The sequence below is a fragment of the Hyla sarda genome, chromosome 8 (genome assembly GCF_029499605.1).
Source record: "Hyla sarda isolate aHylSar1 chromosome 8, aHylSar1.hap1, whole genome shotgun sequence".
NCBI lineage: Eukaryota > Metazoa > Chordata > Amphibia > Anura > Hylidae > Hyla > Hyla sarda.
The window spans coordinates 12,326,873-12,354,325 of NC_079196.1; the positions used below are offsets into that span (position 1 = coordinate 12,326,873).

General features: G+C 48.0%; 1 protein-coding gene across 2 annotated transcripts in view; it reads right to left on the bottom strand.

The window, feature by feature from the left end:
• HEG1 (heart development protein with EGF like domains 1) overlaps window positions 1–27,453 on the bottom strand; it is an 82,964-nt gene that overhangs the window by 44,220 nt on the left and 11,291 nt on the right. For both annotated transcript variants that reach the window (XM_056536935.1, XM_056536936.1), the window contains exons 2-4: window positions 2,311–3,684; window positions 2,119–2,235; window positions 347–469 (exon numbers count right to left, since the gene is read on the bottom strand). In XM_056536935.1, coding sequence (XP_056392910.1) covers window positions 347–469; window positions 2,119–2,235; window positions 2,311–3,684 — 1,614 coding nt within the window. The remainder of the gene's footprint in view (window positions 1–346; window positions 470–2,118; window positions 2,236–2,310; window positions 3,685–27,453) is intronic.

Here is a 27,453-nt window from a genome sequence, read left to right on the forward strand (position 1 = left end):
TAACTTTCTGGCACCAGTTGATTTAAAAGAAAATATTTTCCAGTGGAGTACCCCTTTAAGGTTATTTTTCATTGTAGAACACGCGTATATCAGAGTGTGAACATAGCCTAAGAGTCTAAGTCAGTGTTTCCCAACCAGGGTGCCTCCAGCTGTTGCAAAACTACAACTCCCAGCATGCCCGGACAGCCAACGGCTGTCCGGGCATGCTGGGAGTTGTAGTTTTTCTACAGCTGGAGGTCCACAGTTTAGAGACGCAGGCTCTAGAACAGTGTTTTCCAATCAGGGTGCCTCCAGCTGTTTCAAAACTACAACTCCCATAGGGGGGCTGTTATCTGGAAACACTTACCAAGAACACAGCCCGCGCCCTTCTCCAGGAGATACCCCAAAGGGCATTGGCAGCTGAAGGAGCCCCTAGAATTGACGCATTTGCTCAGTGCTGGGCAGGGGCTGGAGAGACATTCATCCACATCTGGAAGATAGAGAATAAGACAATGTACAGTCAGGCGGTCATATGGAAGGTGGCTTCCTGCTCGCTGTCTTTCGTCACTATGTATCACCACCGTACAGTTTTCCCGAAGCGAGATCATGTGACTCCCATGAGTACTGGTCCACCATACAGTATTATGAAACTGCACATCATGGTCCTTGGATTTCTGATCGGGGAATCGGGGACAAAGAACTGTTCTATGGTGTCCTCAGGGGGAGGCTGCTTTTTTGGCAAAAACACGCAAAAACGTCCTCATCTGACAATATTATGTAAAACGGTTCCCTGATGACCAAGACCATAAGTAGAGACTAGAAAACACTGGCTTATTTTCTCCAGGAACAGCGTCACATCTATTAATGGTTTGTGTCTGGTATTACTGTGATGTCCCAGTACGGGATTATGTGGCCCTTTACAGTCCTGTCAGGCAGAGTCCCTGCATGTCCCCAGGGCTCCCCTGCAGCATACCCCCATTATGTATATAGATTTGCCTCATTTAATGCACTGTTGCTTTAATGTTTGTACCACATGATTGTTACCCAGAGGGCTCCAGTGACCAGGTGACCCGCCAAGTGACCTATAGGCTCCTGGCACAGTCCCCCTATATGACCAGGGGAGGGGCTGCAATCTCTCTCTTAGTTCCTGAGATCAAGTCTAGTCAAGTTGTTCCAGTGTCTGTGTCCAGAGCATTGGAGGCCACAAATCGGTCATCATTAAATCAAGTCATCTTATTGTCAGTCACCATCTCTGTCAAGTCATCTTTAGTCACCGTGGCCTGCACTAAAGTCAGTCTAACTACTGCAAGTCCCAGCAAGCCTGCGAGGTCCCCCTGTGTCACTGGCCACCTCCCTGGGATATTTGGCTATACTGCAAAGACTATATCCCCTGTCTTGCCTCAGTAAAGTTGCCGTTATCTTTAATCTGGCGCTGGTGTCTTAATTGCCCCAGTGCCTTGCCCAGGACCAGCGGTATTACCTTCGGGTGGTTAAGGCTAAACCACACCCTGGCGTCACAACAAGAAGGGGTTAAAACCATCTGCCCCTCGGGCCATAACATCTGCCCTTCACCTCACAACCTGACACCACATTACAGTCCATTTCCAGTGACGTGAATGGGGTTGCGCTGTATTACAATACAGAACCTATGGGTGGCGCTGTTTAGTATAGATAAAGCAGATTTTTGCTTTAGAGGGGTAATCTGGGGGGAAAATAAATGTTTTTAACTCAACTGGTGCCTGAAAATGATACAGATTTGTAAATTACTTCTCTTTAATAATCCTAATCCTTCCAGTACTTATCAGCTGCTTTATGCTCCACAGGAAGCTGTGTAGTTCTTTCCAGTCTGACCACAGTGCTCTCTGCTGACACGGACAGAGGTGTCAGCAGAGAGCACTGTGGTCAGACTGGAAAGAACTACACAGCTTCCTCTGGAGCATAAAGCAACTGATAAGTACTGGAAGGATTAAGATTTTTATATAGAAGTAATTTTGCAAAACTTTCTGGCACCAGTTGATTTAAAAACATATATTTTCCTCCGGAGTACCCCTTTAACCCTGGCCAGAGGGGGAAAGGGGGTGATAGGTCATTGCTGATGGAGGACATCAAGCTCTCCTGACCTAACTCCCTAAATCTCACCTTTGTTGCAGAGATCGCCGCTCCAACCTGCTGGACAATCACATCTGAAGCCTTTCAAATCCTGACTTTCCTTGCAGAGACCCCTGTTTTGACAAGGACTGGAGGAGCAGGGACTAGCTGAGGATGCAAAAATTGGGTTAGGACAGATATTTGGGCATATAGAACCTGCAGATAACATAGCTAACATCTCACCTGCGGCAGTCGGAGTCTTCTTCGAATGAGTGGTGGCGGGAGGGATGGTTACAGTGGTGTCTTCGTGTCTCACAGTGGGTGTAGTGCTCGGAGGGGTCGGAGTAGGAAGAATCTTTTTGCCCTTTGTGCTGACTGTGGTGTACGGCCTTGGTGGCTGAGTATTGCACTCTATTAAGGTGGTCCTCTCAGTCACAACCTCTTGATCCGCAGTGGTCAGTACTGGGGTTCCAGGCCCCGCTGTCCTCATAGTGTCATGTGCCATCTTAGGTGTGGTGTCGTGCAGTGATGGAGCCAGCGGGTCATTGTTGGTGGATGTAGTAGAAGGAGCGTAATCCATAGTCTGGGTTGGGATCCCAGGGAGCCTTGTTCCCACCGTGACCCTCTGCGTCCCATTTCCCTCTGTAAACATCACTGTGGTTTCCATTGTGGTTACATCTTGTGCTGTCGCCATTGTCTCATCATGTGATCGCCTCTCAGTGACCACCCCGGGGGTCTCAGGACTCACTACTATTGACGTATTGTTGGCTGTCGGTGATATGGAGGACACTAGGGTCCTGTTCTTCTCTGTTCCATCATCTCCCGGTGTGGATTCTGTGTTGAGAAATGGTGGCAGATATGTAGACGTTGCAGGGAGCCCGGGTGTAGAGGACACAGCTGTCAGGGGGTAAGGAGTCTCGGTCGTGTTAGGATTTGATGAAGTTTCTGCTATAGATGGCGACACTGAGGAGCGAGCAGCAGAGACAAATGTGGAGGGGAGGGGGGAGGACGAGGAGACCGCCAGAGTCTGTGTTATTACTTCCACAAGGGGTGATGAAGATGGCGCACTGGTGGTGGCCACCAACGTCAACATAGAAGATGAGGACTCAACCCCAGGCATATCCGAGGGTGAGAATGATGATGGATCAATGGAGGAGATGTTAGATGTAACCCCTGTGGTCTCTGGGCTGCCCCTTGTGGTGGGTGCAGTAACAGGGACACTAGTGAATGGAAATGTAGAATTGGACATGTGGTGAGATGTGGGGGATGGGTACGTGGTGATCACATATGATGGGGTCTGTAGAGGATATGTGCCAGGCACTGATGATGCAGCCTGGGAAGACGGATTTCTGACCTCGGCATCCTCCGTGGCGTTCCCGTACCCCCACGCAGTGGTTGGTGAATCCTCTGTGATATTCCTGGTCCAGGATTTGTGACTCCTATTGTTCATCGGATACGTGTTGGGAATCTCAGTAGTGTCTGACACGTTGGTGTCATTGGTGACGGATAAGAGGGTCCTGTCTCCTCCTCTGGTGGTGGAGATGTATGTGGTGTCCATGTGCGGAGTCCTCTTGTTCAGGTGACGCTGTGTCGCTGATTTCTGGGTGATCCCAACAACTGAAATAAGAAAATGAGATGTAAGTGATTCCTCAAGTCCATGGATGGGTCTACAGCGTGGGGGTCTGAGAAGGAAAGTGAAGACACATAAACAGTAGTAGAGAATAGACAAAGTGTTACACGGACTGTAGATACAGTAACGCAATGAAAGAATGCAACAGAAACTCTGACGCGTTTCGAACTGCGCGGTTCTTGGTCATGGCAATGCCATGACTAAGAACCTCTAGGTTCAAAACACGTCAGAGTTTCTGTTGAATTTTTTACGATTCAGTAACATCTTTTGTTCACCATTTAAATAATGTTTCAACAAAGTTTTTGAAGTTTTAACCCTATCTTGGGAGCTGGGGAACTCCACATATCCTGTTATCGTGTTTCCACCGGGAAAAGGCTTGGCTTCTTTCATCGTGACCCCTGAACCAATGGTCTCTCCTAAGGACTGACTTACATGACGGTAAGCTGGATTTTGCTTTTTTCTTTTTGCAGCTTTAAATACAGGGCTATGACCCAGATATCTGCAGACTCCAAATAAAATAGAAATCTACATTTTCGCATCACCATTTTACATGAAAACCCAAAAATGCACATTTTACATGAAGGATCGAGCAGTTGCGTTAGGTGATGAACCCCATGTAAAGTGTGTGTGTGTGTGGGGGGGGGGGGTTGGAGACTTCTCAGCCTCTTGTAGACACTTGGAATCTTCGCCTTCGGATGTCAGGATTTTGGGTGGAGAAGATTTGGCGTCCAGAGGAATTTTCTGTTAACAAAAGCCAAAGAGGTCGGGATCTGAAGCGTCGCAATCACACCGACCTGACATTTCCTTTCTAGCGACGGGTCCCGCCCCTCCCCGCCACCATGATCCGGTCCTTATCACAGGCTGCCACAGTCTAGACGGCTCCAATAAACATCCTGAACTCTGATCACATAAAAAAAATATGTCGCGAGGAAAAAACGGGAGCGTGGTGCATCCTACGGTCAATCTAACACAGTGGCCCTGATTTACTATTTTAAACCGCCATGTTTTGTCGGGTTGTGCGCCGGATTGTGGCGCATTGAGCCAGAAATTCTGTCTGCGCCAGAATTGAAAAAAAGAAACGACCGACTCTCCATTTTACTGAGAAAACCCTAAAAAAAAAAAGAGGGCATGGTCACACAAAAAGGGGGCGTGTCCCCAACATTTTTTGAAAAATCCCAAAACATTTACTAAGGTTTCCACAGAAAATGTGGTGGATGATTTGAGCCGAGGAAAACCCGACAGATCAGAACGTGTGTAAAAAAAGCAAAATGTAGGGAAAAGTGCAAAATATAGGGAAACCTTAGAGAAAATATCTGTTGGGGGGGAAAAAAAAAACACAAAGAAAACTACACAACACCAATTTGTGCAAAAAAAGATAAATAAATAAATAAAAATACGCAAGATAAATGTCGCATAATCTTGAAATGGGGTTAAATCTTGATTTTGAAAATTTTACGTCGGCAGATTTCATAGTTGTAGGAAGAAGGTAACACATCAGCAGTGTCACCTGTCAATGTGTAACCGATCCAGAAAATGTAGACAGTCGTGTGGCCGAATGATATAATCTCTAATCCATATGATGCAGATTAGAGAGGGTCTGACTTCTGGGCCCCCCCGCGGATCAAGAGAATGGAGGTGAATGTCACCCAGAGAGAACAGACTACATGGTGCATGCTTGGCCAGCACTCCATTCATTCTCTATGAGGCTTCTGGACATTGCCAAGTGCTGAGCTCGGTAACGCTCAGAAGCCCCATAGAGAATGAATGGAGCACTGACTCCATGCGCAAAGTGCTCTGTTCCTTTTGGAGGCCCCAGCTGTCAAACCCCTACCAATCAGCTTGTTAGCACCCCCTATGTCTGTGCCTCCAGCTGTTGCAAGACTACAACTCCCAGCATGCCCGGACAGCCTTTGGCTGTCCGGGCATGCTGGGAGTTGTAGTCTTGCAACAGCTGGAGGCACCGTGGTTGTTAAACCGTACCCAGAGTTATTCTTACCCAATCCCCCGGTGTGTCTTAAATCAGATTGTAAGCTCCTGGGGTCAGGAATGATGAGAGTGACGCATTGTGTGTGATATGAAAAGACAATTTACATAAATGTGCAGGGGAAATGATGTGGTGCGGGGTGGCACTGAAGGGGTTAACCCTGTCACCCTCTATTAATACACTGGATTCCGCACATACTGGGTGTTACCAGGAAATACCAGAACAAATCTCCTGTCTCTGCGCTCACAGCTCGGCCTGATAACAGCTCCAAGTCACATCATCTGTCAGACCCCACATTACAGCGCCCCCTCCTGGCAACACAGCCGCAATATCATAAACCCACAGACCTATGAGCAGACATAGATGGGTGTCATTTGCTGACTTTTTTTCCTTAATAAAACTGTCTAAAATGAATGAAAAGTTCTGACAACTTTCTAGTATAATTTGGATTGTTTCCTCATTGTTTCATTATTTTCAAGATCCTTGCTTGCTGTCAATAAATAAAAACACTACAGCTTACATTCAGAGGCAGTATCCCTCCTACATAACCAGTCCTGCTCTCATCTGAGAAGTGATACAATTGTATCCAGTCTAGACAATGCTCTGTGAGCTAAACATCCTGGACTCCAGACTGATACATTGTACATAGCTAATCCTGCTCTCAGCTGAGAAGTGATACAATTGTATCCAGTCTAGACAATGCTCTGTGAGTTAAACATCCTGGACTCCAGAATGATACATTGTACATAGCTCGTCCTGCTCTCAGCTGAGAAGTGATACAATTGTATCCAGTCTAGACAATGCTCTGTGAGCTAAACATCCTGGACCCCAGACTGATACATTGTACATAACTAGTCCTGCTCTCAGCTGAGAAGTGATACAATTGTATCCAGTCTAGAAAATCCTCTGTGAGCTAAACATCCTGGACTCCAGACTGATACATTGTACATAGCTAGTCCTGCTCTCAGCTGAGAAGTGATACAATTGTATCCAGTCTAGACAATGCTCTGTGAGCTAAACATCCTGGACTCCAGAATGATACATTGTACATAACTAGTCCTGCTCTCAGCTGAGAAGTGATACAATTGTATCCAGTCTAGAAAATCCTCTGTGAGCTAAACATCCTGGACTCCAGACTGATACATTGTACATAGCTAGTCCTGCTCTCAGCTGAGAAGTATACACAATTGTATCCAGTCTAGACAATGCTCTGTGAGCTAAACATCCCGGACCACAGACTGATACATTGTACATAGCTCGTCCTGCTCTCAGCTGAGAAGTGATACAATTGTATCCAGTCTAGACAATGCTCTGTGAGCTAAACACCCTGGACTCCAGACTGATACATTGTACATAGCTCGTCCTGCTCTCAGCTGAGAAGTGATACAATTGTGTCCCGTCTAGACAATGCTCTGTGAGCTAAACACCCTGGACTCCAGACTGATACATTGTATATAGCTAGTCCTGCTCCCAGCTGAGAAGTGATACAATTGTGTCCAGTCTAGACAATGCTCTGTGAGCTATACAGCCTGGACTCCAGACTGATACATTGTATATAGCTAGTCCTGCTCTCAGCTGAGAAGTGATACAATTGTATCCAGTCTAAACAATGCTCTGTGAGCTAAACAGCCTGGAATCCAGACTGATACATTGTATATAGCTAGTCCTGCTCTCAGCTGAGAAGTGATACAATTGTATCCAGTCTAGACAATGCTCTGTGAGCTAAACATCCTGGACCCCAGACTGATACATTGTACATAGCTAGTCCTGCTCTCAGCTGAGAAGTGATACAATTGTGTCCAGTCTAGACAATGCTCTGTGAGCTATACAGCCTGGACTCCAGACTGATACATTGTATATAGCTAGTCCTGCTCTCAGCTGAGAAGTGATACAATTGTATCCAGTCTAAACAATGCTCTGTGAGCTAAACAGCCTGGAATCCAGACTGATACATTGTATATAGCTAGTTATGTTCTCAGCTGAGAAGTGATACAATTGTATCCAGTCTAGACAATGCTCTGTGAGCTAAACATCCTGGACTCCAGACTGATACATTGTACATAGCTAGTCCTGCTCTCAGCTGAGAAGTGATACAATTGTATCCAGTCTAGACAATGCTCTGTGAGCTAAACATCCTGGACTCCAGACTGATACATTGTACATAGCTAATCCTGCTCTCAGCTGAGAAGTGATACAATTGTATCCAGTCTACACAATGCTCTGTGAGCTAAACATCCTGGACTCCAGAATGATACATTGTACATAGCTCGTCCTGCTCTCAGCTGAGAAGTGATACAATTGTGTCCAGTCTAGACAATGCTCTGTGAGCTATACAGCCTGGACTCCAGACTGATACATTGTATATAGCTAGTCCTGCTCTCAGCTGAGAAGTGATACAATTGTATCCAGTCTAAACAATGCTCTGTGAGCTAAACATCCTGGACCCCAGACTGATACATTGTACATAGCTAGTCCTGCTCTCAGCTGAGAAGTGATACAATTGTGTCCAGTCTAGACAATGCTCTGTGAGCTATACAGCCTGGACTCCAGACTGATACATTGTATATAGCTAGTCCTGCTCTCAGCTGAGAAGTGATACAATTGTATCCAGTCTAAACAATGCTCTGTGAGCTAAACAGCCTGGAATCCAGACTGATACATTGTATATAGCTAGTTATGTTCTCAGCTGAGAAGTGATACAATTGTATCCAGTCTACACAATGCTCTGTGAGCTAAACATCCTGGACTCCAGACTGATACATTGTACATAGCTAGTCCTGCTCTCATCTGAGAAGTGATACAATTGTATCCAGTCTAGACAATGCTCTGTGAGCTAAACATCCTGGACTCCAGACTGATACATTGTACATAGCTAATCCTGCTCTCAGCTGAGAAGTGATACAATTGTATCCAGTCTACACAATGCTCTGTGAGCTAAATATCCTGGACTCCAGAATGATACATTGTACATAGCTCGTCCTGCTCTCAGCTGAGAAGTGATACAATTGTGTCCAGTCTAGACAATGCTCTGTGAGCTAAACATCCTGGACTCCAGAATGATACATTGTACATAGCTCGTCCTGCTCTCAGCTGAGAAGTGATACAATTGTGTCCAGTCTAGACAATGCTCTGTGAGCTAAACACCCTGGACTCCAGACTGATACATTGTATATAGCTAGTCCTGCTCTCAGCTGAGAAGTGATACAATTGTATCCAGTCTAGACAATGCTCTGTGAGCTATACAGCCTGGACTCCAGACTGATACATTGTATATAGCTAGACCTGCTCTCAGCTGAGAAGTGATATAATTGTATCCAGTCTAGACAATGCTCTGTGAGCTAAACATCCTGGACCCCAGACTGATACATTGTACATAGATAGTCCTGCTCTCAGCTGAGAAGTGATACAATTGTGTCCAGTCTAGACAATGCTCTGTGAGCTATACAGCCTGGACTCCAGACTGATACATTGTATATAGCTAGTCCTGCTCTCAGCTGAGAAGTGATACAATTGTATCCAGTCTAGACAATGCTCTGTGAGCTAAACATCCTGGACTCCAGACTGATACATTGTATATAGCTAGTCCTGCTCTCAGCTGAGAAGTGATACAATTGTATCCAGTCTAGACAATGCTCTGTGAGCTAAACAGCCTGGAATCCAGACTGATACATTGTATATAGCTAGTTATGTTCTCAGCTGAGAAGTGATACAATTGTATCCAGTCTAGACAATGCTCTGTGAGCTAAACAGCCTGGAATCCAGACTGATACATTGTATATAGCTAGTTATGTTCTCAGCTGAGAAGTGATACAATTGTATCCAGTCTAGACAATGCATGCCACAGCTGCTGAAGTGTTTAGCTCAAAGAGCATTGTGTGGACTGGATACAATTGTATCACTTCTCAGATGAGAACATAACTAGCTATATACAATGTATCAGTCTGGGTTCCAGGCTGTTTAGCTCACAGAGCACTGTCTAGACTGGATACCATTGTATCACTTCTCAGCTAAGTGCAGGAATGGTTATGTACAATGTATCAGACTGGGGTTCAGGATCTTAAGCTCACAGAGCACTGTCTAGACTGGATACAATTGTATCCACTTTTTAGCTAAAAACCGAGACAATCCCATTGACTTAAAGTGTCGTAGGAGAAAACGTGTTTAGCACACTCAGGGTGTGAACACTCATGCCCAAAGTTGCTATATCAGTGTTTCCCAACCAGTGCGCCTCCAGCTGTTGCAAGGCTATAACTCCCAGTATGCCCGGATACCCATGCTGGGAGATGTGGTTTTGCAACAGCTGGAGGCACACTGGATGGTAAACACTGCTTTATTGCATTTGATGCCTTCTCACTGATCCAGCGATGATGATGATGATGATGATGATGAAGATGATGATGATGATTGATGATGAAGATGTTGGGATGACAGGACGCCCTCAGATTCCCATCAGTTTGGAGAAAGGAGAACAGGATGTTTTTCCTCCAATAACCAGTGAATTGCAGTTTTAGTTTCACTTCCTTTCTATCTTTAGACGAGGCCAAAATCACAAAGCGGCCGAATGGACATCTGTGCGAATGACTGTAATCCAGGGCCCGTGATGTCATGTATCCCTATATTTAGGCAGGTCTGTGTGATACTGCGTGTATCCCTGCCATGTATCCCTATATTTAGGCAGGTCTGTGTTATACTACGTGTATCCCTGCCATGTATCCCTATATTTAGGCAGGTCTGTGTTATTGTCACGATGCCGGCTGGCAGGTAGTGGATCCTCTGTGCCAGAGAGGGATTGGCGTGGACCGTGCTAGTGGATCGGTTCTAAGTCACTACTGGTTTTCACCAGAGCCCGCTGCAAAGCGGGATGGTCTTGCTGCGGCGGTAGTGACCAGGTCGTATCCACTAGCAACGGCTCAACCTCTCTGGCTGCTGAAGATAGGCGCGGTACAAGGGAGTAGACAGAAGCAAGGTCGGACGTAGCAGAAGGTCGGGGCAGGCAGCAAGGATCGTAGTCAGGGGCAACGGCAGGAGGTCTGGAAGACAGGCTAGGAACATACAAGGAACGCTTTCACTGGCACAATGGCAACAAGATCCGGCAGGGAAGTGCAGGGGAAGTGAGGTGATATAGGGAAGTGCACAGGTGAAGACACTAATTGGAATCACTGCGCCAATCAGCGGCGCAGTGGCCCTTTAAATCGCAAAGACCCGGCGCGCGCGCGCCCTAGGGAGCGGGGCCGCGCGCGCCGGGACAGGACCGAGGGAGAGCGAGTCAGGTACGGGAGCCGGGGTGCGCATCGCGAGCGGGCGCTACCCGCATCGTGAATCGCATCCCGGCTGGCAGCAGAATCGCAGCGCCCCGGGTCAGTGGATCTGACCGGAGCGCTGCAGCGGAGAGAGTGTAGCGAGCGCTCCGGGGAGGAGCGGGGACCCGGAGCGCTCGGCGTAACAGTACCCCCCCCCTTGGGTCTCCCCCTCTTTTTAGGGCCTGAGAACCTGAGGAGCAGACTTTTATCTAGGATGTTGTCCTCAGGTTCCCAGGATCTCTCTTCAGGACCACAACCCTCCCAGTCCACTAAAAAAAAATTTTTCCCTCTGACCTTTTTAGAGGCTAAGATCTCTTTGACAGAGAAGATGTCCGAGGAGCCGGAAACAGGAGTGGGAGGAACAGATTTGGGAGAAAAACGGTTGAGGATGAGTGGTTTAAGAAGAGAGACGTGAAAGGCATTAGGGATACGAAGAGAAGGAGGAAGAAGAAGTTTGTAAGAGACAGGATTAATTTGACACAAAATTTTGAAAGGACCAAGATAGCGTGGTCCCAACTTGTAGCTAGGGACACGGAAGCGGACATATTTAGCGGAGAGCCATACCTTGTCTCCAGGGGAAAAAACGGGAGGAGCTCTTCTTTTCTTATCCGCGAACCTCTTCATGCGTGAAGAAGCCTGTAAGAGAGAATTTTGGGTCTCTCTCCATATAATGGAAAGGTCACGAGAAATTTCATCCACAGCGGGCAGACCAGAGGGCAAGGGGGTAGGGAGGGGGGGAAGAGGGTGACGGCCGTACACCACGAAAAATGGGGATTTGGAGGAAGATTCAGAGACTCTGAAGTTATACGAGAATTCGGCCCATGGAAGGAGATCTGCCCAGTCATCCTGGCGGGAGGAAACAAAATGTCGCAAATAATCACCCAAGACTTGGTTAATTCTTTCTACTTGTCCATTGGACTGGGGATGATATGCAGAAGAAAAATTTAATTTAATCTTGAGTTGTTTACAGAGAGCCCTCCAGAATTTAGACACAAATTGGACGCCTCTATCCGAGACGATCTGCGTAGGCAACCCGTGAAGACGAAAAATGTGTACAAAAAATTGTTTAGCCAACTGAGGCGCTGAAGGAAGACCAGGAAGAGGGATGAAATGTGCCATTTTGGAGAATCGATCAACGAGCACCCAAATAACAGTGTTGCCACGGGAAGGGGGTAAATCAGTAATAAAATCCATACCAATCAGAGACCAAGGCTGTTCGGGGACAGGCAGGGGATGAAGAAAACCAGCGGGCTTCTGGCGAGGAGTCTTATCCCGGGCACAGATAGTGCAGGCTCGCACAAAGTCCACAACATCCGTCTCCAGAGTCGGCCACCAATAGAAGCGGGAGATGAGTTGCACAGATTTCTTGATGCCCCCATGACCAGCGAGATGGGAGGAGTGACCCCATTTGAGGATTCCGAGGCGTTGGCGTGGAGAAACAAAGGTCTTTCCTGGAGGAGTTTGCCTGATGGAGGCTGGAGAAGTGGAGATCAGGCAGTCAGGTGGAATGATGTGTTGCGGAGAGAGTTCAACTTCTGAGGCATCCGAGGAACGAGAGAGAGCATCGGCCCTAATGTTCTTATCGGCAGGACGAAAGTGAATCTCAAAATTAAATCGGGCAAAGAACAGAGACCACCGGGCCTGGCGAGGATTCAGCCGTTGGGCAGACTGGAGGTAGGAGAGGTTCTTGTGGTCGGTGTAAATAATAACTGGAAATCTTGATCCCTCCAGCAGATGCCTCCATTCCTCAAGTGCTAGTTTAATGGCTAGAAGCTCTCGGTCCCCGATGGAGTAGTTCCTCTCAGCCGGAGAGAAGGTCCTAGAAAAAAAACCACAAGTGACAGCATGCCCGGAAGAATTTTTTTGTAAAAGAACAGCTCCAGCTCCCACTGAGGAGGCATCAACCTCCAATAGGAAGGGTTTGGAAGGGTCAGGTCTGGAGAGCACGGGAGCCGAAGAAAAGGCAGACTTGAGTCGTTTAAAGGCGTCTTCCGCTTGAGGAGGCCACGACTTGGGATCGGCATTTTTTTTGGTTAAAGCCACGATAGGAGCCACAACGGTAGAAAAATGTGGAATAAATTGCCTGTAATAATTGGCGAACCCCAAAAAGCGTTGGATAGCACGGAGTCCGGAGGGGCGTGGCCAATCTAAGACGGCAGAGAGTTTGTCTGGATCCATTTGTAGTCCCTGGCCAGAGACCAAATATCCTAGAAAAGGAAGAGATTGGCATTCAAACAGACATTTCTCAATTTTGGCATAGAGTTGATTGTCACGAAGTCTCTGAAGAACCATACGGACATGCTGGCGGTGTTCTTCTAGATTGGCAGAAAAAATTAGGATATCGTCCAGATATACAACAACACAGGAGTATAACAGATCACGAAAAATTTCATTGACAAAGTCTTGGAAGACAGCAGGGGCGTTGCACAGGCCAAAGGGCATGACCAGATACTCAAAGTGTCCATCTCTGGTGTTAAACGCCGTTTTCCACTCATCCCCCTCTCTGATGCGGATGAGGTTATAGGCGCCTCTTAAGTCCAATTTAGTAAAGATGTGGGCACCTTGGAGGCGATCAAAGAGTTCAGAGATGAGGGGTAGGGGGTAGCGGTTCTTAACCGTGATTTTATTAAGACCGCGGTAGTCAATGCAAGGACGTAGGGAGCCATCTTTTTTGGACACAAAGAAAAATCCAGCTCCGGCAGGAGAGGAGGATTTACGGATAAAGCCCTTTTTTAAATTTTCCTGGACATACTCAGACATGGCAAGAGTCTCTGGGACAGAGAGAGGATAAATTCTGCCCCGGGGTGGAGTAGTACCCGGGAGGAGGTCGATAGGGCAATCATAAGGCCTGTGAGGAGGTAGAGTCTCAGCTTGTTTTTTGCAGAAAACATCCGCGAAGTCCATATAGGCCTTAGGGAGACCGGTTACTGAGGGAACCACAGAGTCACGGCAAGGGTTACTGGGAACCGGTCTTAGACAGTCCTTGGAACAAGAGGGCCCCCAACTCTTGATCTCCCCAGTGGACCAATCCAGGGTTGGGGAATGAAGTTGAAGCCAGGGAAGTCCAAGGAGAATTTCCGAGGTGCAATTGGGGAGGACCAAAAGTTCAATCCTCTCGTGATGAGATCCGATGCTCATTAGAAGGGGCTCCGTGCGGAAGCGTATGGTACAGTCCAATCTTTCATTGTTTACACAATTGATGTAAAGGGGTCTGGCGAGACTGGTCACTGGGATGTTGAACCTGTTGACGAGAGAGGCCAAAATAAAATTTCCTGCAGATCCAGAGTCCAAGAAGGCCACGGTAGAGAAGGAGAAGGCAGAGGCAGACATCCGCACAGGCACAGTAAGACGTGGAGAAGCAGAGTAGACATCAAGGACTGTCTCTCCTTTGTGCGGAGTCAGCGGACGTCTTTCCAGGCGGGGAGGACGGATAGGACAATCCCTCAGGAAGTGTTCGGTACTAGCACAGTACAGGCAGAGGTTCTCCATGCGGCGTCGTGTCCTCTCTTGAGGTGTCAGGCGAGACCGGTCGACCTGCATAGCCTCCACGGCGGGAGGCACAGGAACAGATTGCAGGGGACCAGAGGAGAGAGGAGCCGAGGAGAAGAAACGCCTCGTGCGAACAGAGTCCATATCTTGGCGGAGCTCCTGACGCCTTTCGGAAAAACGCATGTCAATGCGAGTGGCTAGGTGAATAAGTTCATGTAGATTAGCAGGAATTTCTCGTGCGGCCAGAACATCTTTAATGTTGCTGGATAGGCCTTTTTTAAAGGTCGCGCAGAGGGCCTCATTATTCCAGGACAATTCTGAAGCAAGAGTACGGAATTGTACGGCATACTCGCCAACGGAAGAATTACCCTGGACCAGGTTCAACAGGGCAGTCTCAGCAGAAGAGGCTCGGGCAGGTTCCTCAAAGACACTTCGGACTTCCGAGAAGAAGGAGTGTACAGAGGCAGTGACAGGATCATTGCGGTCCCAGAGCGGTGTGGCCCATGACAGGGCTTTTCCGGACAGAAGGCTGACTACGAAAGCCACCTTAGACCTTTCAGTGGGAAACAGGTCCGACATCATCTCCAGATGCAGGGAACATTGGGAAAGAAAGCCACGGCAAAACTTAGAGTCCCCATCAAATTTATCCGGCAAGGATAGGCGTAGCCCAGGAGCGGCCACTCGCTGCGGAGGAGGTGCAGGAGCTGGCGGAGGAGATGACTGCTGAAGCTGTGGTAGTAACTGTTGTAGCATAACGGTCAGTTGAGACAGCTGTTGGCCTTGTTGCGCTATCTGTTGTGACTGCTGGGCGACCACCGTGGTGAGGTCAGCGACAACTGGCAGAGGAACTTCAGCGGGATCCATGGCCGGATCTACTGTCACGATGCCGGCTGGCAGGTAGTGGATCCTCTGTGCCAGAGAGGGATTGGCGTGGACCGTGCTAGTGGATCGGTTCTAAGTCACTACTGGTTTTCACCAGAGCCCGCCGCAAAGCGGGATGGTCTTGCTGCGGCGGTAGTGACCAGGTCGTATCCACTAGCAACGGCTCAACCTCTCTGGCTGCTGAAGATAGGCGCGGTACAAGGGAGTAGACAGAAGCAAGGTCGGACGTAGCAGAAGGTCGGGGCAGGCAGCAAGGATCGTAGTCAGGGGCAACGGCAGGAGGTCTGGAACACAGGCTAGGAACATACAAGGAACGCTTTCACTGGCACAATGGCAACAAGATCCGGCAGGGAAGTGCAGGGGAAGTGAGGTGATATAGGGAAGTGCACAGGTGAAGACACTAATTGGAATCACTGCGCCAATCAGCGGCGCAGTGGCCCTTTAAATCGCAAAGACCCGGCGCGCGCGCGCCCTAGGGAGCGGGGCCGCGCGCGCCGGGACAGGACCGAGGGAGAGCGAGTCAGGTACGGGAGCCGGGGTGCGCATCGCGAGCGGGCGCTACCCGCATCGTGAATCGCATCCCGGCTGGCAGCAGAATCGCAGCGCCCCGGGTCAGTGGATCTGACCGGAGCGCTGCAGCGGAGAGAGTGTAGCGAGCGCTCCAGGGAGGAGCGGGGACCCGGAGCGCTCGGCGTAACAGTTATACTACATGTATCCCTGCCATGTATCCCTATATTTAGGCAGGTCTGTGTGATACTGTGTGTATCCCTGTCATGTATCCCTATATTTAGGCAGGTCTGTGTGATACTACGTGTATCCCTGTCATGTATCCCTATATTTAGGCAGGTCTGTGTGATACTACGTGTATCCCTGCCATGTATCCCTATATTTAGGCAGGTCTGTGTGATACTGTGTGTATCCCTGCCATGTATCCCTATATTTAGGCAGGTCTGTGTGATACTACGTGTATCCCTGCCATGTATCTGTTACGCCGAGCGCTCCGGGTCCCCGTTCCTCCCCGGAGCGCTCGCCTCATCTTCGTTGTTGCAGCGCCCCGGTCAGATCCACTGACCGGGTGCGCTGCGGTCCCGCCTTCAGCCGGGGTGCGATTCGCGATGCGGGTAGCGCCCGCTCGCGATGCGCACCCCGGTCCCCGTACCTGACTCGCTCTCCCTCGGTCCTGTCCCGGCGCGCGCGGCCCCGCTCCCTAGGGCGCGCGCGCGCCGGGTCTCTGCGATTTAAAGGGCCAGTGCACCAATGATGGTGCCTGGCCCAATCTTCCCAATTAGCTTAATTGGTTCCCACCTGTTCCCTGCTTATATCTAGTCTCCTCCCTTGCACTCCCTGGCCGGATCTTGTTGCCTTAGTGCCTAGTGAAAGCGTTCCCTTGTCTGTTCCTAGCCCGTGTTCCTGACCTCCTGCCGTTGCCCCTGACTACGATCCTTGCTGCCTGCCTCGACCTTCTGCTACGTCCGACCTTGCTTCTGCCTACTCCCTTGTACCGCGCCTATATTCTGCATCTTCAGCAGCCAGAGAGGTAAGCCGTTGCTAGTGGATACGACCTGGTCACTACCGCCGCAGCAAGACCATCCCGCTTTGCGGCGGGCTCTGGTGAAAACCTGTAGTGGCTTAGAACCGGTCCACTAGCGCGGTCCTCTCCATCCCTCTCTGGCACAGAGGATCCACTACCTGCCAGCCGGCATCGTGACAGTAGATCCGGCCATGGATCCCGCTGAAGTTCCTCTGTCAGTTGTCGCTGACCTCACCACGGTGGCCGCCCAGCAAGCCCGACTGATCGCCCTTCTAACCCGTCAGCTGTCGGAAATGTCCACCATTTCGCACCAACTTCAGTCGCAACTTCTCCAGCAATCTTCTCCTCCGCCAGCTCCTGCACCTCCTCCGCAGCGAGTGGCCACTCCTAGCCTCTGCCTGTCCTTGCCGGACAAATTTAATGGGGACTCTAAGTATTGCCGTGGCTTTCTTTCGCAATGTTCCCAGCACTTGGAGATGATGTCGGACCAGTTTCCTACTGAAAGGTCTAAGGTGGCTTTCGTAGTCAGCCTTCTGTCTGGAAAAGCCCTGTCATGGGCCGCACCGCTCTGGGACCGCAATGACCCCGTCACTGCCTCTGTACACTCCTTCTTCTCGGAAATTCGAAGTGTCTTTGAGGAACCTGCCCGAGCTTCTTCAGCCGAGATTGCCCTGCTGAACCTGGCCCAGGGTGTTTCTTCCGTTGGCGAGTACGCCATTCAGTTCCGTACTCTTGCTTACGAGTTGTCTTGGAATAGTGAGGTTCTCTGCGCGACCTTTAAAAAAGGCCTATCCAGCAACATTAAAGATGTTCTGGCCGCACGAGAGACTCCTGCTGACCTACATGAACTCATTCACCTTGCCACTCGCATTGACATGCGTTCTTCCGGATGGCGTCTGGAGCTCCGCCTGGATATGGACTTTGTTCGCACGAAGCGTTTTTTCTCTCCGGCTCCTCTCCCCTCTGGTCCTCTGCAATCTGTTCCTGTGCTTCCCGCCGCGGAGGCTATGCAAGTTGACCGGTCTTGCTTGACACCTCAAGAGAGGACACTACGCCGCATGGAGAATCTTTGCCTGTACTATGCCGGTACCGAACTCTTCCTGAAGGATTGTCCTATCCGTCCTCCCCGCCTGGAAAGACGTACGCTGACTCCGCACAAAGGTGACACAGTTCTTGATGTCAACTCTGCTTCTCCACGCCTTACTGTGCCTGTGCGGATATCTGCCTCTACCTTCTCCTTCTCTACTATGCTCTTCTTGGATTCCGGATCTGCAGGAAAATTTTTTTTGGCCTCTCTCATCAACAGGTTCTACGTTCCTGTGACCAGTCTCGCCAGACCCCTCTACATCTATTGTTTTTACAATAAAAGATTGGACTGTCTCGTACGTTTCCACACAGAACCCCTCCTAATTTGCATCGGACCTCATCACGAAAAAATTGAGTTTTTCTTTCTCAGGTTCTTTGGCCCCAAGAAGAGGGGGAGACCCAAGGGGGGGGGTACTGTTACGCCGAGCGCTCCGGGTCCCCGTTCCTCCCCGGAGCGCTCGCCTCATCTTCGTTGTTGCAGCGCCCCGGTCAGATCCACTGACCGGGTGCGCTGCGGTCCCGCCTTCAGCCGGGGTGCGATTCGCGATGCGGGTAGCGCCCGCTCGCGATGCGCACCCCGGTCCCCGTACCTGACTCGCTCTCCCTCGGTCCTGTCCCGGCGCGCGCGGCCCCGCTCCCTAGGGCGCGCGCGCGCCGGGTCTCTGCGATTTAAAGGGCCAGTGCACCAATGATGGTGCCTGGCCCAATCTTCCCAATTAGCTTAATTGGTTCCCACCTGTTCCCTGCTTATATCTAGTCTCCTCCCTTGCACTCCCTGGCCGGATCTTGTTGCCTTAGTGCCTAGTGAAAGCGTTCCCTTGTCTGTTCCTAGCCCGTGTTCCTGACCTCCTGCCGTTGCCCCTGACTACGATCCTTGCTGCCTGCCTCGACCTTCTGCTACGTCCGACCTTGCTTCTGCCTACTCCCTTGTACCGCGCCTATATTCTGCATCTTCAGCAGCCAGAGAGGTAAGCCGTTGCTAGTGGATACGACCTGGTCACTACCGCCGCAGCAAGACCATCCCGCTTTGCGGCGGGCTCTGGTGAAAACCTGTAGTGGCTTAGAACCGGTCCACTAGCGCGGTCCTCTCCATCCCTCTCTGGCACAGAGGATCCACTACCTGCCAGCCGGCATCGTGACAGTATCCCTATATTTAGGCAGGTCTGTGTGATACTGCGTGTATCCCTGCCATGTATCCCTATATTTAGGCAGGTCTGTGTTATACTGCGTGTATCCCTGCCATGTATCCCTATATTTAGGCAGGTCTGTGTGATACTGTGTGTATCCCTGCCATGTATCCATATATTTAGGCAGGTCTGTGTGATACTACGTGTATCCCTGCCATGTATCCCTATATTTAGGCAGGTCTGTGTGATACTACGTGCATCCCTGCCATGTATCCCTATATTTAGGCAGGTCTGTGTTATACTACGTGTATCCCTGCCATGTATCCCTATATTTAGGCAGGTCTGTGTTATACTGTGTGTATCCCTGCCATGTATCTCTATATTTAGGCAGGTCTGTGTTATACTGTGTGTATCCCTGCCATGTATCCATATATTTAGGCAGGTCTGTGTGATACTACGTGTATCCCTGCCATGTATCCCTATATTTAGGCAGGTCTGTGTGATACTACGTGCATCCCTGCCATGTATCCCTATATTTAGGCAGGTCTGTGTTATACTGCGTGTATCCCTGCCATGTATCCCTATATTTAGGCAGGTCTGTGTTATACTACGTGTATCCCTGCCAGGTATCCCTATATTTAGGCAGGTCTGTGTTATACTACGTGTATCCCTGCCATGTATTCCTATATTTAGGCAGGTCTGTATGATACTGCGTGTATCCCTGCCATGTATCCCTATATTTAGGCAGGTCTGTGTTATACTACGTGTATCCCTGCCATGTATCCCTATATTTAGGCAGGTCTGTGTGATACTGTGTGTATCCCTGCCATGTATCCCTATATTTAGGCAGGTCTGTGTGATACTACGTGTATCCCTGCCATGTATCCCTATATTTAGGCAGGTCTGTGTGATACTGCGTGTATCCCTGCCATGTATCCATATATTTAGGCAGGTCTGTGTGATACTACGTGTATCCCTGCCATGTATCCATATATTTAGGCAGGTCTGTGTTATACTGCGTGTATCCCTGCCATGTATCCCTATATTTAGGCAGGTCTGTGTGATACTGCGTGTATCCCTGCCATGTATCCATATATTTAGGCAGGTCTGTGTGATACTACGTGTATCCCTGCCATGTATCCATATATTTAGGCAGGTCTGTGTGATACTACGTGTATCCCTGCCATGTATCCCTATATTTAGGCAGGTCTGTGTGATACTGCGTGTATCCCTGCCATGTATCCCTATATTTAGGCAGGTCTGTGTGATACTGCGTGCATCCCTGCCATGTATCCCTATATTTAGGCAGGTCTGTGTTATACTACGTGTATCCCTGCCATGTATCCCTATATTTAGGCAGGTCTGTGTGATACTACGTGTATCCCTGCCATGTATCCCTATATTTAGGCAGGTCTGTGTTATACTGTGTGTATCCCTGCCATGTATCCCTATATTTAGGCAGGTCTGTGTGATACTACGTGTATCCCTGCCATGTATCCCTATATTTAGGCAGGTCTGTGTTATACTGCGTGTATCCCTGCCATGTATCCCTATATTTAGGCAGGTCTGTATGATACTGCGTGTATCCCTGCCATGTATCCCTATATTTAGGCAGGTCTGTGTTATACTGTGTGTATCCCTGCCATGTATCCCTATATTTAGGCAGGTCTGTATGATACTGCGTGTATCCCTGCCATGTATCCCTATATTTAGGCAGGTCTGTGTGATACTGCGTGTATCCCTGCCATGTATCCATATATTTAGGCAGGTCTGTGTTATACTACGTGTATCCCTGCCATGTATCCCTATATTTAGGCAGGTCTGTGTTATACTACGTGTATCCCTGCCATGTATCCCTATATTTAGGCAGGTCTGTATGATACTGCGTGTATCCCTGCCATGTATCCCTATATTTAGGCAGGTCTATGTGATACTGCGTGTATCCCTGCCATGTATCCCTATATTTAGGCAGGTCTGTGTGATACTGCGTGTATCCCTGCCATGTATCCCTATATTTAGGCAGGTCTGTGTTATACTACATGTATCCCTGCCATGTATCCCTATATTTAGGCAGGTCTGTGTTATACTACATGTATCCCTGCCATGTATCCCTATATTTAGGCAGGTCTGTGTTATACTACGTGTATCCCTGCCATGTATCCCTATATTTAGGCAGGTCTGTGTGATACTACGTGTATCCCTGCCATGTATCCCTATATTTAGGCAGGTCTGTGTGATACTGTGTGTATCCCTGCCATGTATCCCTATATTTAGGCAGGTCTGTGTGATACTACGTGTATCCCTGCCATGTATCCCTATATTTAGGCAGGTCTGTGTGATACTACGTGTATCCCTGCCATGTATCCCTATATTTAGGCAGGTCTGTGTTATACTACGTGTATCCCTGCCATGTATCCCTATATTTAGGCAGGTCTGTGTTATACTATGTGTATCCCTGCCATGTATCCCTATATTTAGGCAGGTCTGTGTGATACTACGTGTATCCCTGCAATGTATCCATATATTTAGGCAGGTCTGTGTGATACTGTGTGTATCCCTGCCATGTATCCCTATATTTAGGCAGGTCTGTGTTATACTGTGTGTATCCCTGCCATGTATCCCTATATTTAGGCAGGTCTGTGTGATACTACGTGTATCCCTGCCATGTATCTCTATATTTAGGCAGGTCTGTGTTATACTGCGTGTATCCCTGCCATGTATCCCTATATTTAGCCAGGTCTGTGTGATACTACGTGTATCCCTGCCATGTATCTCTATATTTAGGCAGGTCTGTGTTATACTACGTGTATCCCTGCCATGTATCCCTATATTTAGGAAGGTCTGTGTTATACTGCGTGTATCCCTGCCATGTATCCCTATATTTAGGCAGGTCTGTGTTATACTGCGTGTATCCCTGCCATGTATCCCTATATTTAGCCAGGTCTGTATGATACTGCGTGTATCCCTGCCATGTATCCCTATATTTAGGCAGGTCTGTGTTATACTGCGTGTATCCCTGCCAGGTATCCCTATATTTAGGCAGGTCTGTGTTATACTACGTGTATCCCTGCCATGTATCCCTATATTTAGGCAGGTCTGTGTGATACTACGTGTATCCCTGCCATGTATCCCTATATTTAGGCAGGTCTGTGTGATACTGCGTGTATCCCTGACATGTATCCCTATATTTAGGCAGGTCTGTGTGATACTACGTGTATCCCTGCCATGTATCCCTATATTTAGGCAGGTCTGTGTTATACTGTGTGTATCCCTGCCATGTATCCCTATATTTAGGCAGGTCTGTGTGATACTACGTGTATCCCTGCCATGTATCCCTATATTTAGGCAGGTCTGTGTTATACTGTGTGTATCCCTGCCATGTATCCCTATATTTAGGCAGGTCTGTGTGATACTGTGTGTATCCCTGTCATGTATCCCTATATTTAGGCAGGTCTGTGTGATACTACGTGTATCCCTGTCATGTATCCCTATATTTAGGCAGGTCTGTGTGATACTGCGTGTATCCCTGCCATGTATCCCTATATTTAGGCAGGTCTGTGTGATACTGCGTGTATCCCTGCCATGTATCCCTATATTTAGGCAGGTCTGTGTGATACTACGTGTATCCCTGTCATGTATCCCTATATTTAGGCAGGTCTGTGTTATACTACATGTATCCCTGCCATGTATCCCTATATTTAGGCAGGTCTGTGTTATACTACATGTATCCCTGCCATGTATCCCTATATTTAGGCAGGTCTGTGTTATACTACATGTATCCCTGCCATGTATCCCTATATTTAGGCAGGTCTGTGTGATACTACGTGTATCCCTGTCATGTATCCCTATATTTAGGCAGGTCTGTGTGATACTACGTGCATCCCTGCCATGTATCCCTATATTTAGGCAGGTCTGTGTTATACTACATGTATCCCTGCCATGTATCCCTATATTTAGGCAGGTCTGTGTTATACTGCGTGTATCCCTGCCATGTATCCCTATATTTAGGCAGGTCTGTGTGATACTGTGTGTATCCCTGCCATGTATCCCTATATTTAGGCAGGTCTACAGTGCGGAAAAAAGTATTTAGTCAGCCACCAAATGTGCAAGTTCTCCCCCTTATAAAGATGAGAGGCTGTAATTTCCATCATAAGTTATAACCTCAACTATGAGAGACAGAATGAGAAAAAAAAAATCCATAAAATCACATTGTCCGATTATTAAGAATTTATTTGCAAATTATGGTGGAAAATAAGTATTTGGTCACCTACAAACAAGAAGATTTCTGTCTCTCACAGACCTGTAACTTCTTCTTTAAGAGTCTCCTCTGTCCTGCACTCGTTACCTGTATTAATGGCTCCTGTGTGAACTTGTTATCAGTATAAAAGTCACCTGTCCACAACCTCAAACAGTCACACTCCAAACTCCACTATGGTCAAGACCAAAGAGCTGTCGAAGGACACCAGAAACAAAATTGTAGACCTGCACCAGGCTGGAAAGACTGAATCTGCAATAGGCAAGCAGCTTGGTGTGAAGAAATCAACTGTGGGAGCAATTATTAGATAATTGAAGACATACAAGACACTGATCATCTCCCTCCATCTGGGGCTCCACGCAAGATCTCAACCCGTGGTGTCAAAATGATCACAAGAACGGTGAGAAAAAATCCCAGAACCACACGGGGGGACCTAGTGAATGACCTGCAGAGAGCTGGGACCAAAGTAACAAAGGCTACCATCAGTAACACACTACGCCGCCAGGGCCTCAAATCATGCAGTGCCAGACGTGTCCCCCTGCTTAAGCCAGTACATGTCCAGGCACGTCTGAAGTTTGATAGAGAGCATTTGGATGATCCAGAAGAGGATTGGGAGAATGTCATATGGTCAGATGAAACTAAAGTAGAACTTTTTAGTAAAAACTCAACTCGTCTTGTTTGAAGGAGAAAGAATGCTGAGTTGCATCCAGAGATACAGAGTTGCATCCACCATACCTATTGTGAAGCATGGGGATGGAAACATCATGCTTTGGGGCTGTTTTTCTGCTAAGGGACCAGGATGACTTATCTGTGTAAACGAAAGAATGAATGGGGCCATGTATCGAGAGATTCTGAGTGAAAACCTCCTTCCATCAGCAAGGGCATTGAAGATGAAATGAGGCTGGGTCTTTCAGCATGACAATGATCCCAAACACACCGCCCGGGCAACCAAGGAGTGGCTTCATAAGAAGCATTTCAAGGTCCTGGAGTGACCTAGCCAGTCTCCAGATCTCAACCCCGTAGAAAACCTTTGGAGGCAGTTGAAAGCTCGTGTTGCCCAGCGACAGCCCCAAAACATCACTGCTCTAGAGGAGATCTGCATGGAGGAATGGGCCAAAATACCAGCAACAGTGTGTGAAACCTTGTGAAGACAGAAAACATGTGACCTCTGTCATTGCCAACAAAGGGGATATAACAAAGTATGAGAGATGAACTGTTCTTATTGACCAAATAATTATTTTCCACCATATGGATTTTTTTTCTCATTCTGTCTCTCATAGTTGAGGTTATAACCTATGATGATAATTTCAGCCTCTCATCTTTATAAGGGGGAGAACTTTCACAATTGGTGGCTGACTAAATACTTTTTTGCCCCACTGTATGTGATACTGTGTATCCCTGCCATGTATCCCTATATTTAGCAAGTTTAGGCCCAATCGCCTTTCTGACCGCTGTCCATTCAGGCCATCAGACCCCGCAGTCAGGTTTTTTGTAATATGGATGCAAAATGCGGCTGCATTACTCCTATGTGAAACCCGCCGTAGGGTACGTTCACATGCTGCAGATCAGTTGCAGTTTTGCTGCAGATTTTTCCAGTCAAATTCAGTAGAAAAGTCAAAATCTGCAGCAAATCCACAACAAATCTGCCCTGTGTGGACACATACCTGTATACTGTATCCGTGTCATGTATCCCTGTATCTAAGCTACGTTCTTACGCAGTATTTGGGGCTGCTTTTTATGAGAAGTAAAACACCTATTATGTTTGAAGTTTTCTTTTAATTAAGATGTAACACTGTAATGATGTTATGTATTTGTGTATCTAAGCTGGGGAACACTGTCCCCTTGTGATGTATCTGTGTATCTAAGTCAGTGTTTACCAACCGGAATGCCTCCAGCTGTTGCAAAACTACAACTCTCAGCATGCCTGGACAGCCTTCGGCTGTCCAGGCATTGTGGCAGTTGTAGTTTTGCAACAGCTGGAGGTGCCCTGGTTGGGAAACACAAATCTAAGCAGTGTAACATTATGTATTGTGATGTACCCATGTATCTAAGCTGTGTTACACTATAATGATATTATGCATCCCTGTATCTAAGCTGGGTAACATTCTCCCCTTATAATGTATCTGTGTATCTAGGCAACACTGTCCCCCTTGTGATGTATCTAAGCAGTGTAACATTTTACCTGTGTGACATACCCGTGTATCTAAACTGTGTAACACTGTAATATTATATATTCCTGTATCTAAGCTGCGAACACTGTAATGATGTTATGTATTCCTGTATCTAAGCAGTGTAACATTGTCCCCTTGCAATGTATCTAAGCTGTGTCAAATACCAGTGTATCTAAACTGTGAACACTGTAATGATTTTACATATTCCTGTATCGAAGCAGTATAACATTGTCCCCTTAAAATGTATCCAAGCTGTGTCACATACCAGTGTATCTAAGCTGTGAACACTGTAATGATGTTACGTATTCCTGTATCTAAGCAGTGTAACATTTTCCCCTTGAGGTGTATCTAAGCTGTGTGACATACAAGTGTATCTAAGCTGTGAACACTGTAATGGTGTTCTGATTCCAGTATCTAAGCAGTGTAATATTTTCCCCTTGCAATGTATCTAAGCTGTATGACATACCAGTGTATCTATGCAGTGTAACAGTGTTTCCTTGCAATGCATATAAGCTGTGTGACATACCAGTGTATCTAAGCTGTGAACACTGTAATGATATTACGTATTCCTGTATCTAAGCAGTGTAACATTTTCCCCTTGCGATGTATCTAAGCTGTGTGACATACCAGTGTAACTTAGCTGTGAACACTGTAATGATATTACGTATTCCTGTATCTAAGCAGTGTAACATTTTCCCCTTGCGATGTATCTAAGTTGTGTGACATACCAGTGTATCTATGCAGTGTAACAGTGTCCCCTTGCAATGCATCTAATCTGTGTCACATACCAGTGTATCTAAGCTGTGAACAATGTAATGATGTTACGTATTCCTGTATCTAAGCAGTGTAACATTTTCCCCTTGCGATGTATCTAAGCTGTGTGACATACCAGTGTATCTATGCAGTGTAACAGTGTCCTCGTGTGATGAGATTTTAGACCCGTGTGACTGTTCTGTTGCCCCCCATGGGGTCAGTAAATGGGCCGCTCCGGACAATACGCTGCGCACAGACAATGGAGCGGCAGGGATCTGGTTACACGCCGCGTCTTTTTGGCTGCTCCCCGTGTCACAGATCCCTGAGAGGCGCCATTGTCAGCCGCAGAGATGATCACCTCACGGCCAGGACATGAAGACGACTTTCCCAGCACACGGCTCGGAGCGCACAATGGCCACTTTGTCCCGTACGGTAACCGGACATCGATATTCTCAGGGTTCTACACGACACATGACCCCCACCCCACCCCCTCCACGACAGGTGCGGCCGTATACATAATGTGTGGTCCCTAATGGAGTGTACTACAACTCCTATCATACAGAACCAGGGGCCACAATCATAGGACCGGCACAAGGGGCAACTTTCAACCCCATGCCCTCCACCATATATACTGGGTGTAATCCTCATTATCTGCTCTTATTCTGTATATATATATATATATATATATATATATATATATATATATACATACACACTGCACAGTACCGCTTCCCCTGTCCTGTATGATGGCTGTATTCTGTCCTTATCCTGTAAATATGGATGATGCACAGTACCACTTCCCTGCCTCTGATATTTATCTATCTTTCATGTCCCACAGTCCTTCTTTCCTATATACAACGTCTATTTTGGGCCTCCTGCTATGTCTGGATCGTGGACGTCTGGAGGGGTTAATCCTGGCTGCCTGGGTCACGTAAGAGGATTAGGCGGGCATGTGTGGCCGGCAGGAGGGCAGAACGCTGACTTGTGAGGAGGGGGGACAGGTGGACCCGGATTATGGGACACTGGGGCGAGAGTCACAGGGACAGAACAGGTGACAACAGGCAGCAAGATGGCCGCCGCACCACATGTAGAAGCGCAGCCAAAAAGTGGCAAATAAGTGTCAGCTCTTGCGCCATATGGCAATAAAATATTCCAGGAGTGATGCAGAACGCTGCCGC